Source organism: Borostomias antarcticus, assembly GCF_949987555.1.
Source record: "Borostomias antarcticus genome assembly, chromosome: 34".
Taxonomy (NCBI): domain Eukaryota; kingdom Metazoa; phylum Chordata; class Actinopteri; order Stomiiformes; family Stomiidae; genus Borostomias; species Borostomias antarcticus.
Genome location: NC_140267.1, coordinates 2,806,523 through 2,819,305, shown reverse-complemented (window position 1 = coordinate 2,819,305; position 12,783 = coordinate 2,806,523). Strand labels below are relative to the sequence as shown.

At 47.5% G+C, this 12,783-nt stretch overlaps 1 protein-coding gene across 1 annotated transcript in view; it reads right to left on the bottom strand.

The window, feature by feature from the left end:
- Positions 1 to 841: 841 nt before the first annotated feature.
- polh (polymerase (DNA directed), eta) overlaps positions 842 to 12,783 on the bottom strand; it is a 21,716-nt gene continuing 9,774 nt past the window's right edge. The window contains exons 8-10 of the mRNA XM_084460955.1: positions 12,734 to 12,783; positions 2,730 to 2,902; positions 842 to 2,109 (exon numbers count right to left, since the gene is read on the bottom strand). The exon at positions 12,734 to 12,783 is cut by the window's right edge and continues 16 nt beyond it. Coding sequence (XP_084317081.1) covers positions 981 to 2,109; positions 2,730 to 2,902; positions 12,734 to 12,783 — 1,352 coding nt within the window. The 3' untranslated portion in view covers positions 842 to 980. The remainder of the gene's footprint in view (positions 2,110 to 2,729; positions 2,903 to 12,733) is intronic.

Genomic DNA, 12,783 nt, shown 5'->3' with positions numbered 1-12,783 from the left:
CTAGACATGGTGCAATAATACTTGTGATTGAGGCAAGCAGGGCATGCACAGTGAAAGAGAAAGTAGTTCCCTTCCCGAGGTCACGACCCGGCCTCAACACACGCTGTGGCTTTCAAGATGATCCAAGATACCTTCTCATCTCCAGTGTATGCAAGCTAGCTAGCGCACACAATCAAACACACTGCATACTAATGCCTAGTGATACTTAAAGTCCAGCACAAGTGTTCTTTCTTTAGCCCTAGGCTGCGTTCCGAATCGCATACTACCCTTCTATATAGTATGCCAAAACAGAATGTAGTATGTCCCGATACATAGTATGCCACATGCAGTATGCCAAAAATACCAGGATGTCCTACTACATCCGGTCGTATTTTGCAGTATGCAAGCCAGCAGGCTTTTCTGGCTATTCTGACCCACAATCCTGTGCGCGGCGGAAATGTGCGTCACATGTGCGAGTCGCGACAGCTGTAGACGAACGTCGCGTTATGGACAGCGACGGATGTGGGCAAATTTCAAGGCGCAAGGTTATGACAAGGTAGTATGTCCCAATTGGATGCCTACTGCTTGCAAAGTACGTACTTTCTAAGGGCAGCTGTAGTAGGTACTGGTAGTAAGTAGTAGAAGTATGCGATTCGGAACGCAGCCCAGGTGTCGATGAACACTTTGAATGGAAAAATGTTGGTTGGCCCTGCCTGAGGTGTCAATGCACCCTCCGCCTGTGGGAAGATGGTGCCCTCTAGTGGTGTGAAAGGGTACAAGGTTAAGGGTACAGAAAGGTGATCTTTTTCTCTGTTTATTGAAAGCATGGTCTGAATACTAAAATACAGCATTTTGCACTCATAATGACAATATAAGATTTACATCAGGATGTTATTCTACGCCGGTTTCCTCGAGTACAGTGACGCTTAAATAAGCCTTGTAAAGGTTTAATCATCCAAAATATTAAAAAATATTATGAAACCAACCCAACACGGTTTTCCTCAGTTCCTCTTGAAGAAGGAGTCCAGAGTTCCTGCGGCCCCTCCCTCGGGGCGAGGCCGTTTGGGCTGGGGCCCCGGCCGGCCCCTGGCCCTCGTCTTCCCCGGCCGGGCTCCCGGAGGGGGGCGAGGGGCGGCTGCGACGGAGGAGGAGGAGGATGATGACGGGGAAGTCGTGGTAACGGAGAATGAGCTCTGTAGGTCCAGAGCGAAGTGGTAGTCATAATGCTCAGGCATCTCCCAGGCCAGCACGTCCTGTCCACAGCGCTCACAGGCCAGCAGGTCCTCGGCGTTCACGCTGGGGGCGGAGCTAGTGGAAGGGGCGGGGTCTGAGGCCGGGCAGGGGGAGGGCTCTGGCAGATGACACACGGCAGCGTCCCTCAGCGCTTCATCACTCCCTGATCGCGACCGACATTCCGGCGGGCTTCTAGAATGTCTGGCGCTTCCTGACGTGTCATTTCCTGCCGTGGCTCTGGCCCCAGGGCTTCCTGACGTGTCATTTCCTGTTGAGGGCAGGGTCTTCCTCTGGAAGAAGGGGGAGATGGCAGCAGGGCTTGTAGAGGCTGGGTTCGAGGGCTGCAGGCCTCTCTCCAGGGTGGAGGCTGGGTTTGAGGGCTGCAGGCCTCTCTCCAGGGTGGAGGCTGTGTTCGAGGGCTGCAGGCCTCTCTCCAGGGTGGAGGCTGGGTTCGAGGGCTGCGGGCCTCTCTCCAGGGTGGAGGCTGTGTTCGAGGGCTGCAGGCCTCTCTCCAGGGTGGAGGCTGGGTTCGAGAGGGAGATGGCAGCAGGGGTGCGGGCTGAGGGAGGGGCGGAGGAGGCGATGGCGGAGATGGAGGCCGTCTGCGCAGACGGACCGCCCTCCACCGCGGATGAAGACGTGAGAGGAGAGGAGGACAGGAGAACAGTCCCAAAGCCTTCCTCTTCCTCCTCCTTCCTCTTCCTCTGCTTCTCAGCGGCTCTTTGGAAGAAGGACTGGATGGCGCCAGGTCTCCTGGGGGCGGGGTCTCTCCCGGAGGTCTGGGCGGAGCTCTGGGTGGAAGTGACATCGCAGGACAGGAAACCGGCGATCCCCCCTGCCGAGGGGGCGTCGCCAAACTTGCTGGCGGAAAGGTGGAGGAGGGTGAGGGGCGGGGTCCTGAGTAGGGAGAGAGGGAGGGAGAGAGAAAGAGAGAGCGATGGTGGGAGAGACGTGAACATGCTTTGCGTCAGCGTCCTGAAGAGGAGTGTTCGTGTGTAACTCGTAGGGCTGGGTATCGAGTCGAATTTCAAGAATCGATTCGATTCCGATTCACAAGATTCGGAATCGATTATTCGATTCGATATCGATTCGGTTAGTGTTACTAAAACCTGTTTTTTTTTTAGCTGTAACCTTAATTACATGACTGGCAAGTTATGCAACACATCAATACTAGGGCTGGGTATCGATACTGATTTCCAAGAATGAATGAATGAATGAATCATTGCATGAATTAATGAACTATTCATTCCTTCATGTATTCATTCACTCATTAAATAAAAGATCGATTTTGGGATTCATGAATCGATTCTGAATCATTTGATTCATAATCGATTCATAATCGATTAATCGATTCATCATCATCATCATCTTTGGTGATGATGAATCGATTAATCGATTATGAATCGATTATGAATCAAATGATTCATAATCGATTCATAATCGATTAATCGATTCATAATCGATTAATCGATTTTTTAAACCCAGCCCTATTAACTTGTGTATAATGTGTAACTCGCCATGCTGCCTGGTGATTCCCGGCGGTGTTCAGACTCTTAATGATGGCGAAGCTGTCGGCGGACATCTTGGTGGCGTCGTAGCGCGTCAGCGCGCAGCAGCGGGAGAAACCGCTCGGCCTCTCGTCCCCCAACTGACGCACGCCCACCGTCAGCAGCCTCGCCACCCGGCCGTTCTGACAGAGAGACGGGGAGAGACGCGCGGGGTGAGGGAGAGAGACGCGAGTACGACGCAGGTAGAGAGAGACCGCTAACAGGATGCAGATAGAGAGACCGCTAACAGGATGCAGGTGGAGAGAGACACGAATACGATGCAGATAGAGAGACCACTAACAGGATGCAGATAGAGAGACCACTAACAGGATGCAGATAGAGAGAGACCACTAACAGGATGCAGATAGAGAGAGAGAGACCACTAACAGGATGCAGGTGGAGAGAGACCACTAACAGGATGCAGATAGAGAGAGACCACTAACAGGATGTAGATAGAGAGAGACCACTAACAAGATGCAGATAGAGAGAGACCACTAACAGGATGCAGATAGAGAGAGACCACTAACAGGATGCAGATAGAGACCACTAACAGGATGCAGATAGAGAGACCACTAACAGGATGCAGATAGAGAGACCACTAACAGGATGCAGATAGAGAGACCACTAACAGGATGCAGATAGAGAGACCACTAACAGGATGCAGATAGAGAGACCACTAACAGGATGCAGATAGAGAGACCACTAACAGGATGCAGGTAGAGAGAGACCGCTAACAGGATGCAGGTAGAGAGAGACCACTAACAGGATGTAGATAGAGAGAGACCACTAACAGGATGTAGATAGAGAGAGACCACTAACAGGATGTAGATAGAGAGAGACCACTAACAGGATGTAGATAGAGAGAGACCACTAACAGGATGTAGATAGAGAGAGACCACTAACACGATGCAGATAGAGAGACCACTAACAGGATGCAGATAGAGAGAGACCACTAACAGGATGCAGATAGAGAGACCACTAACAGGATGCAGATAGAGAGAGACCACTAACAGGATGTAGATAGAGAGACCACTAACAGGATGCAGATAGAGAGAGACCACTAACAGGATGTAGATAGAGAGAGACCACTAACAGGATGCAGGTGGAGAGAGACCACTAACAGGATGTAGATAGAGAGAGACCACTAACAGGATGCAGGTGGAGAGACCACTAACAGGATGCAGATAGAGAGACCACTAACAGGATGTAGATAGAGAGACCGCTAACAGGATGTAGATAGAGAGACCACTAACAGGATGTAGATAGAGAGAGACCACTAACAGGATGCAGATAGAGAGACCACTAACAGGATGCAGATAGAGAGAGACCACTAACAGGATGTAGATAGAGAGAGACCGCTAACAGGATGCAGATAGAGAGACCACTAACAGGATGCAGATAGAGAGAGACCACTAACAGGATGTAGATAGAGAGAGACCACTAACAGGATGTAGATAGAGAGAGACCACTAACAGGATGTAGATAGAGAGAGACCACTAACAGGATGCAGATAGAGAGAGACCACTAACAGGATGCAGATAGAGAGAGACCACTAACAGGATGTAGATAGAGAGAGACCACTAACAGGATGTAGATAGAGAGAGACCACTAACAGGATGTAGATAGAGAGAGACCGCTAACAGGATGTAGATAGAGAGACCACTAACAGGATGTAGATAGAGAGAGACCACTAACAGGATGTAGATAGAGAGAGACCACTAACAGGATGTAGATAGAGAGAGACCACTAACAGGATGTAGATAGAGAGAGACCACTAACAGGATGCAGATAGAGAGAGACCACTAACAGGATGTAGATAGAGAGAGACCACTAACAGGATGCAGGTGGAGAGAGACCACTAACAGGATGCAGATAGAGAGAGACCACTAACAGGATGCAGGTGGAGAGAGACCACTAACAGGATGCAGATAGAGAGAGACCACTAACAGGATGCAGATAGAGAGACCACTAACAGGATGCAGATAGAGAGACCACTAACAGGACGCAGATAGAGAGACCACTAACAGGATGCAGGTGGAGAGACCACTAACAGGATGCAGATAGAGAGACCGCTTACAGGATGCAGATAGAGAGACCGCTAACAGGATGTAGATAGAGAGACCGCTAACAGGATGTAGATAGAGAGAGACCACTAACAGGATGCAGATAGAGAGACCACTAACAGGATGTAGATAGAGAGAGACCACTAACAGGATGTAGATAGAGAGACCACTAACAGGATGTAGATAGAGAGAGACCACTAACAGGATGTAGATAGAGAGAGACCACTAACAGGATGTAGATAGAGAGAGACCACTAACAGGATGTAGATAGAGAGAGACCACTAACAGGATGCAGATAGAGAGAGACCACTAACAGGATGTAGATAGAGAGAGACCACTAACAGGATGCAGATAGAGACCACTAACAGGATGCAGATAGAGAGACCACTAACAGGATGCAGATAGAGAGACCACTAACAGGATGCAGATAGAGAGACCACTAACAGGATGCAGATAGAGAGACCACTAACAGGATGCAGATAGAGAGACCACTAACAGGATGCAGATAGAGAGACCACTAACAGGATGCAGGTAGAGAGAGACCGCTAACAGGATGCAGGTAGAGAGAGACCACTAACAGGATGTAGATAGAGAGAGACCACTAACAGGATGTAGATAGAGAGAGACCACTAACAGGATGTAGATAGAGAGAGACCACTAACAGGATGTAGATAGAGAGAGACCACTAACAGGATGTAGATAGAGAGAGACCACTAACACGATGCAGATAGAGAGACCACTAACAGGATGCAGATAGAGAGAGACCACTAACAGGATGCAGATAGAGAGACCACTAACAGGATGCAGATAGAGAGAGACCACTAACAGGATGTAGATAGAGAGACCACTAACAGGATGCAGATAGAGAGAGACCACTAACAGGATGTAGATAGAGAGAGACCACTAACAGGATGCAGGTGGAGAGAGACCACTAACAGGATGTAGATAGAGAGAGACCACTAACAGGATGCAGGTGGAGAGACCACTAACAGGATGCAGATAGAGAGACCACTAACAGGATGTAGATAGAGAGACCGCTAACAGGATGTAGATAGAGAGACCACTAACAGGATGTAGATAGAGAGAGACCACTAACAGGATGCAGATAGAGAGACCACTAACAGGATGCAGATAGAGAGAGACCACTAACAGGATGTAGATAGAGAGAGACCGCTAACAGGATGCAGATAGAGAGACCACTAACAGGATGCAGATAGAGAGAGACCACTAACAGGATGTAGATAGAGAGAGACCACTAACAGGATGTAGATAGAGAGAGACCACTAACAGGATGTAGATAGAGAGAGACCACTAACAGGATGCAGATAGAGAGAGACCACTAACAGGATGCAGATAGAGAGAGACCACTAACAGGATGTAGATAGAGAGAGACCACTAACAGGATGTAGATAGAGAGAGACCACTAACAGGATGTAGATAGAGAGAGACCGCTAACAGGATGTAGATAGAGAGACCACTAACAGGATGTAGATAGAGAGAGACCACTAACAGGATGTAGATAGAGAGAGACCACTAACAGGATGTAGATAGAGAGAGACCACTAACAGGATGTAGATAGAGAGAGACCACTAACAGGATGCAGATAGAGAGAGACCACTAACAGGATGTAGATAGAGAGAGACCACTAACAGGATGCAGGTGGAGAGAGACCACTAACAGGATGCAGATAGAGAGAGACCACTAACAGGATGCAGGTGGAGAGAGACCACTAACAGGATGCAGATAGAGAGAGACCACTAACAGGATGCAGATAGAGAGACCACTAACAGGATGCAGATAGAGAGACCACTAACAGGACGCAGATAGAGAGACCACTAACAGGATGCAGGTGGAGAGACCACTAACAGGATGCAGATAGAGAGACCGCTTACAGGATGCAGATAGAGAGACCGCTAACAGGATGTAGATAGAGAGACCGCTAACAGGATGTAGATAGAGAGAGACCACTAACAGGATGCAGATAGAGAGACCACTAACAGGATGTAGATAGAGAGAGACCACTAACAGGATGTAGATAGAGAGACCACTAACAGGATGTAGATAGAGAGAGACCACTAACAGGATGTAGATAGAGAGAGACCACTAACAGGATGTAGATAGAGAGAGACCACTAACAGGATGTAGATAGAGAGAGACCACTAACAGGATGCAGATAGAGAGAGACCACTAACAGGATGTAGATAGAGAGAGACCACTAACACGATGCAGATAGAGAGACCACTAACAGGATGCAGATAGAGAGAGACCACTAACAGGATGCAGATAGAGAGACCACTAACAGGATGCAGATAGAGAGAGACCACTAACAGGATGTAGATAGAGAGACCACTAACAGGATGCAGATAGAGAGAGACCACTAACAGGATGTAGATAGAGAGAGACCACTAACAGGATGCAGGTGGAGAGAGACCACTAACAGGATGTAGATAGAGAGAGACCACTAACAGGATGCAGGTGGAGAGACCACTAACAGGATGCAGATAGAGAGACCACTAACAGGATGTAGATAGAGAGACCGCTAACAGGATGTAGATAGAGAGACCACTAACAGGATGTAGATAGAGAGAGACCACTAACAGGATGCAGATAGAGAGACCACTAACAGGATGCAGATAGAGAGAGACCACTAACAGGATGTAGATAGAGAGAGACCGCTAACAGGATGCAGATAGAGAGACCACTAACAGGATGCAGATAGAGAGAGACCACTAACAGGATGTAGATAGAGAGAGACCACTAACAGGATGTAGATAGAGAGAGACCACTAACAGGATGTAGATAGAGAGAGACCACTAACAGGATGCAGATAGAGAGAGACCACTAACAGGATGCAGATAGAGAGAGACCACTAACAGGATGTAGATAGAGAGAGACCACTAACAGGATGTAGATAGAGAGAGACCACTAACAGGATGTAGATAGAGAGACCGCTAACAGGATGCAGATAGAGAGAGACCACTAACAGGATGCAGATAGAGAGACCACTAACAGGATGTAGATAGAGAGAGACCACTAACAGGATGTAGATAGAGAGAGACCACTAACATGATGCAGATAGAGAGAGACCACTAACAGGATGCAGATAGAGAGACCACTAACAGGATGCAGATAGAGAGAGACACTAACAGGATGTAGATAGAGAGAGACCACTAACAGGATGCAGATAGAGAGACCACTAACAGGATGTAGATAGAGAGACCGCTAACAGGATGCAGATAGAGAGACCACTAACAGGCTGTAGATAGAGAGAGACCACTAACAGGATGCAGATAGAGAGACCACTAACAGGATGCAGGTGGAGAGAGACCACTAACAGGATGTAGATAGAGAGAGACCACTAACAGGCTGCAGGTGGAGAGAGACCACTAACAGGATGCAGATAGAGAGAGACCACTAACAGGATGTAGATAGAGAGACCACTAACAGGATGCAGATAGAGAGACCGCTAACAGGATGCAGATAGAGAGACCGCTAACAGGATGCAGATAGAGAGAGACCACTAACAGGATGCAGGTGGAGAGAGACCACTAACAGGATGTAGATAGAGAGAGACCACTAACAGGATGCAGATAGAGAGAGACCACTAACAGGATGTAGATAGAGAGACCACTAACAGGATGCAGATAGAGAGAGACCACTAACAGGATGCAGATAGAGAGAGACCACTAACAGGATGTAGATAGAGAGAGACCACTAACATGATGCAGATAGAGAGAGACCACTAACAGGATGCAGATAGAGAGACCACTAACAGGATGCAGATAGAGAGAGACACTAACAGGATGTAGATAGAGAGAGACCACTAACAGGATGCAGATAGAGAGAGACCACTAACAGGATGTAGATAGAGAGAGACCACTAACATGATGCAGATAGAGAGAGACCACTAACAGGATGCAGATAGAGAGACCACTAACAGGATGCAGATAGAGAGAGACACTAACAGGATGTAGATAGAGAGAGACCACTAACAGGATGCAGATAGAGAGACCACTAACAGGATGTAGATAGAGAGACCGCTAACAGGATGCAGATAGAGAGACCACTAACAGGCTGTAGATAGAGAGAGACCACTAACAGGATGCAGATAGAGAGACCACTAACAGGATGCAGGTGGAGAGAGACCACTAACAGGATGTAGATAGAGAGAGACCACTAACAGGCTGCAGGTGGAGAGAGACCACTAACAGGATGCAGATAGAGAGAGACCACTAACAGGATGTAGATAGAGAGACCACTAACAGGATGCAGATAGAGAGACCGCTAACAGGATGCAGATAGAGAGACCGCTAACAGGATGCAGATAGAGAGAGACCACTAACAGGATGCAGGTGGAGAGAGACCACTAACAGGATGTAGATAGAGAGAGACCACTAACAGGATGCAGATAGAGAGAGACCACTAACAGGATGTAGATAGAGAGAGACCACTAACAGGATGCAGGTGGAGAGAGACCACTAACAGGATGCAGATAGAGAGAGACCACTAACAGGATGCAGGTGGAGAGAGACCACTAACAGGATGCAGATAGAGAGAGACCACTAACAGGATGCAGATAGAGAGACCACTAACAGGACGCAGATAGAGAGACCACTAACAGGATGCAGGTGGAGAGACCACTAACAGGATGCAGATAGAGAGACCGCTTACAGGATGCAGATAGAGAGACCGCTAACAGGATGTAGATAGAGAGACCACTAACAGGATGTAGATAGAGAGAGACCACTAACAGGATGCAGATAGAGAGACCACTAACAGGATGTAGATAGAGAGAGACCACTAACAGGATGTAGATAGAGAGACCACTAACAGGATGTAGATAGAGAGAGACCACTAACAGGATGTAGATAGAGAGAGACCACTAACAGGATGTAGATAGAGAGAGACCACTAACAGGATGCAGATAGAGAGAGACCACTAACAGGATGTAGATAGAGAGAGACCACTAACAGGATGCAGATAGAGAGACCACTAACAGGATGCAGATAGAGAGAGACCACTAACAGGATGCAGATAGAGACCACTAACAGGATGCAGATAGAGAGAGACCACTAACAGGATGTAGATAGAGAGACCACTAACAGGATGCAGATAGAGAGAAACCACTAACAGGATGTAGATAGAGAGAGACCACTAACAGGATGCAGGTGGAGAGAGACCACTAACAGGATGTAGATAGAGAGAGACCACTAACAGGATGCAGGTGGAGAGACCACTAACAGGATGCAGATAGAGAGACCACTAACAGGATGTAGATAGAGAGACCGCTAACAGGATGTAGATAGAGAGAGACCACTAACAGGATGTAGATAGAGAGAGACCACTAACAGGATGCAGATAGAGAGACCACTAACAGGATGCAGATAGAGAGAGACCACTAACAGGATGTAGATAGAGAGAGACCGCTAACAGGATGCAGATAGAGAGACCACTAACAGGATGCAGATAGAGAGAGACCACTAACAGGATGTAGATAGAGAGAGACCACTAACAGGATGTAGATAGAGAGAGACCACTAACAGGATGTAGATAGAGAGAGACCACTAACAGGATGCAGATAGAGAGAGACCACTAGCAGGATGCAGATAGAGAGAGACCACTAACAGGATGTAGATAGAGAGAGACCACTAACAGGATGTAGATAGAGAGAGACCACTAACAGGATGTAGATAGAGAGAGACCGCTAACAGGATGCAGATAGAGAGAGACCACTAACAGGATGTAGATAGAGAGAGACCACTAACAGGATGCAGATAGAGAGAGACCACTAACAGGATGTAGATAGAGAGAGACCACTAACAGGATGTAGATAGAGAGAGACCACTAACAGGATGTAGATAGAGAGATACCACTAACAGGATGTACATAGAGAGAGACCACTAACAGGATGCAGATAGAGAGAGACCACTAACAGGATGTAGGTAGAGAGAGACCACTAACAGGATGCAGATAGAGAGACCACTAACAGGATGCAGGTGGAGAGACCACTAACAGGATGCAGATAGAGAGACCACTAACAGGATGCAGGTGGAGAGACCACTAACAGGATGCAGATAGAGAGAGACCACTAACAGGATGCAGATAGAGAGACCACTAACAGGATGTAGATAGAGAGAGACCACTAATAGGATGCAGGTGGAGAGACCACTAACAGGATGTAGATAGAGAGACCACTAACAGGATGCAGATAGAGAGAGACCACTAACAGGATGCAGATAGAGAGACCACTAACAGGATGTAGATAGAGAGAGACCACTAACAGGATGCAGATAGAGAGAGACCACTAACAGGATGCAGATAGAGAGAGACCACTAACAGGATGCAGATAGAGAGACCACTAACAGGATGCAGATAGAGAGAGACCACTAACAGGATGCAGATAGAGAGACCACTAACAGGATGCAGATAGAGAGACCACTAACAGGATGCAGATAGAGAGAGACCACTAACAGGATGTAGATAGAGAGAGACCGCTAACAGGATGTAGATAGAGAGACCGCTAACAGGATGTAGATAGAGAGAGACCACTAACAGGATGCAGATAGAGAGAGACCACTAACAGGATGCAGATAGAGAGAGACCACTAACAGGATGTAGATAGAGAGACCACTAACAGGATGTAGATAGAGAGAGACCACTAACAGGATGTAGATAGAGAGAGACCACTAACAGGATGCAGATAGAGAGAGACCGCTAACAGGATGCAGATAGAGAGACCACTAACAGGATGTAGATAGAGAGAGACCACTAACAGGATGCAGATAGAGAGAGACCACTAACAGGATGCAGATAGAGAGAGACCACTAACAGGATGTAGATAGAGAGAGACCACTAACAGGATGCAGATAGAGAGAGACCACTAACAGGATGTAGATAGAGAGACCACTAACAGGATGTAGATAGAGAGAGACCACTAACAGGATGCAGATAGAGAGACCACTAACAGGATGCAGATAGAGAGAGACCACTAACAGGATGTAGATAGAGAGAGACCACTAACAGGATGCAGGTAGAGAGAGACCACTAACAGGATGTAGATAGAGAGACCACTAACAGGATGTAGATAGAGAGAGACCACTAACAGGATGCAGATAGAGAGAGACCACTAACAGGATGCAGGTAGAGAGAGACCGCTAACAGGATGTAGATAGAGAGACCACTAACAGGATGTAGATAGAGAGAGACCACTAACAGGATGCAGGTGGAGAGAGACCACTAACAGGATGTAGATAGAGAGAGACCGCTAACAGGATGCAGGTAGAGAGAGACCACTAACAGGATGCATAGAGAGAGACCACTAACAGGATGTAGATAGAGAGAGACCACTAACAGGATGCAGATAGAGAGACCACTAACAGGATGCAGATAGAGAGAGACCACTAACAGGATGTAGATAGAGAGAGACCACTAACAGGATGTAGATAGAGAGAGACCACTAACAGGATGTAGATAGAGAGAGACCACTAACAGGATGCAGATAGAGAGAGACCGCTAACAGGATGTAGATAGAGAGAGACCACTAACAGGATGTAGATAGAGAGACCACTAACAGGATGTAGATAGAGAGAGACCACTAACAGGATGTAGATAGAGAGAGACCACTAACAGGATGTAGATAGAGAGACCACTAACAGGATGTAGATAGAGAGAGACCACTAACAGGATGCAGATAGAGAGAGACCGCTAACAGGATGTAGATAGAGAGAGACCACTAACAGGATGTAGATAGAGAGAGACCACTAACAGGATGTAGATAGAGAGACCACTAACAGGATGTAGATAGAGAGAGACCACTAACAGGATGTAGATAGAGAGACCACTAACAGGATGTAGATAGAGAGACCGCTAACAGGATGCAGGTGGAGAGAGAGAGACAAGGAGGTTCCTCACCGTCTCTCTATCCTTGGTCAGTCTCTCCTCCAGCTCCTGGGCCAGCTGGT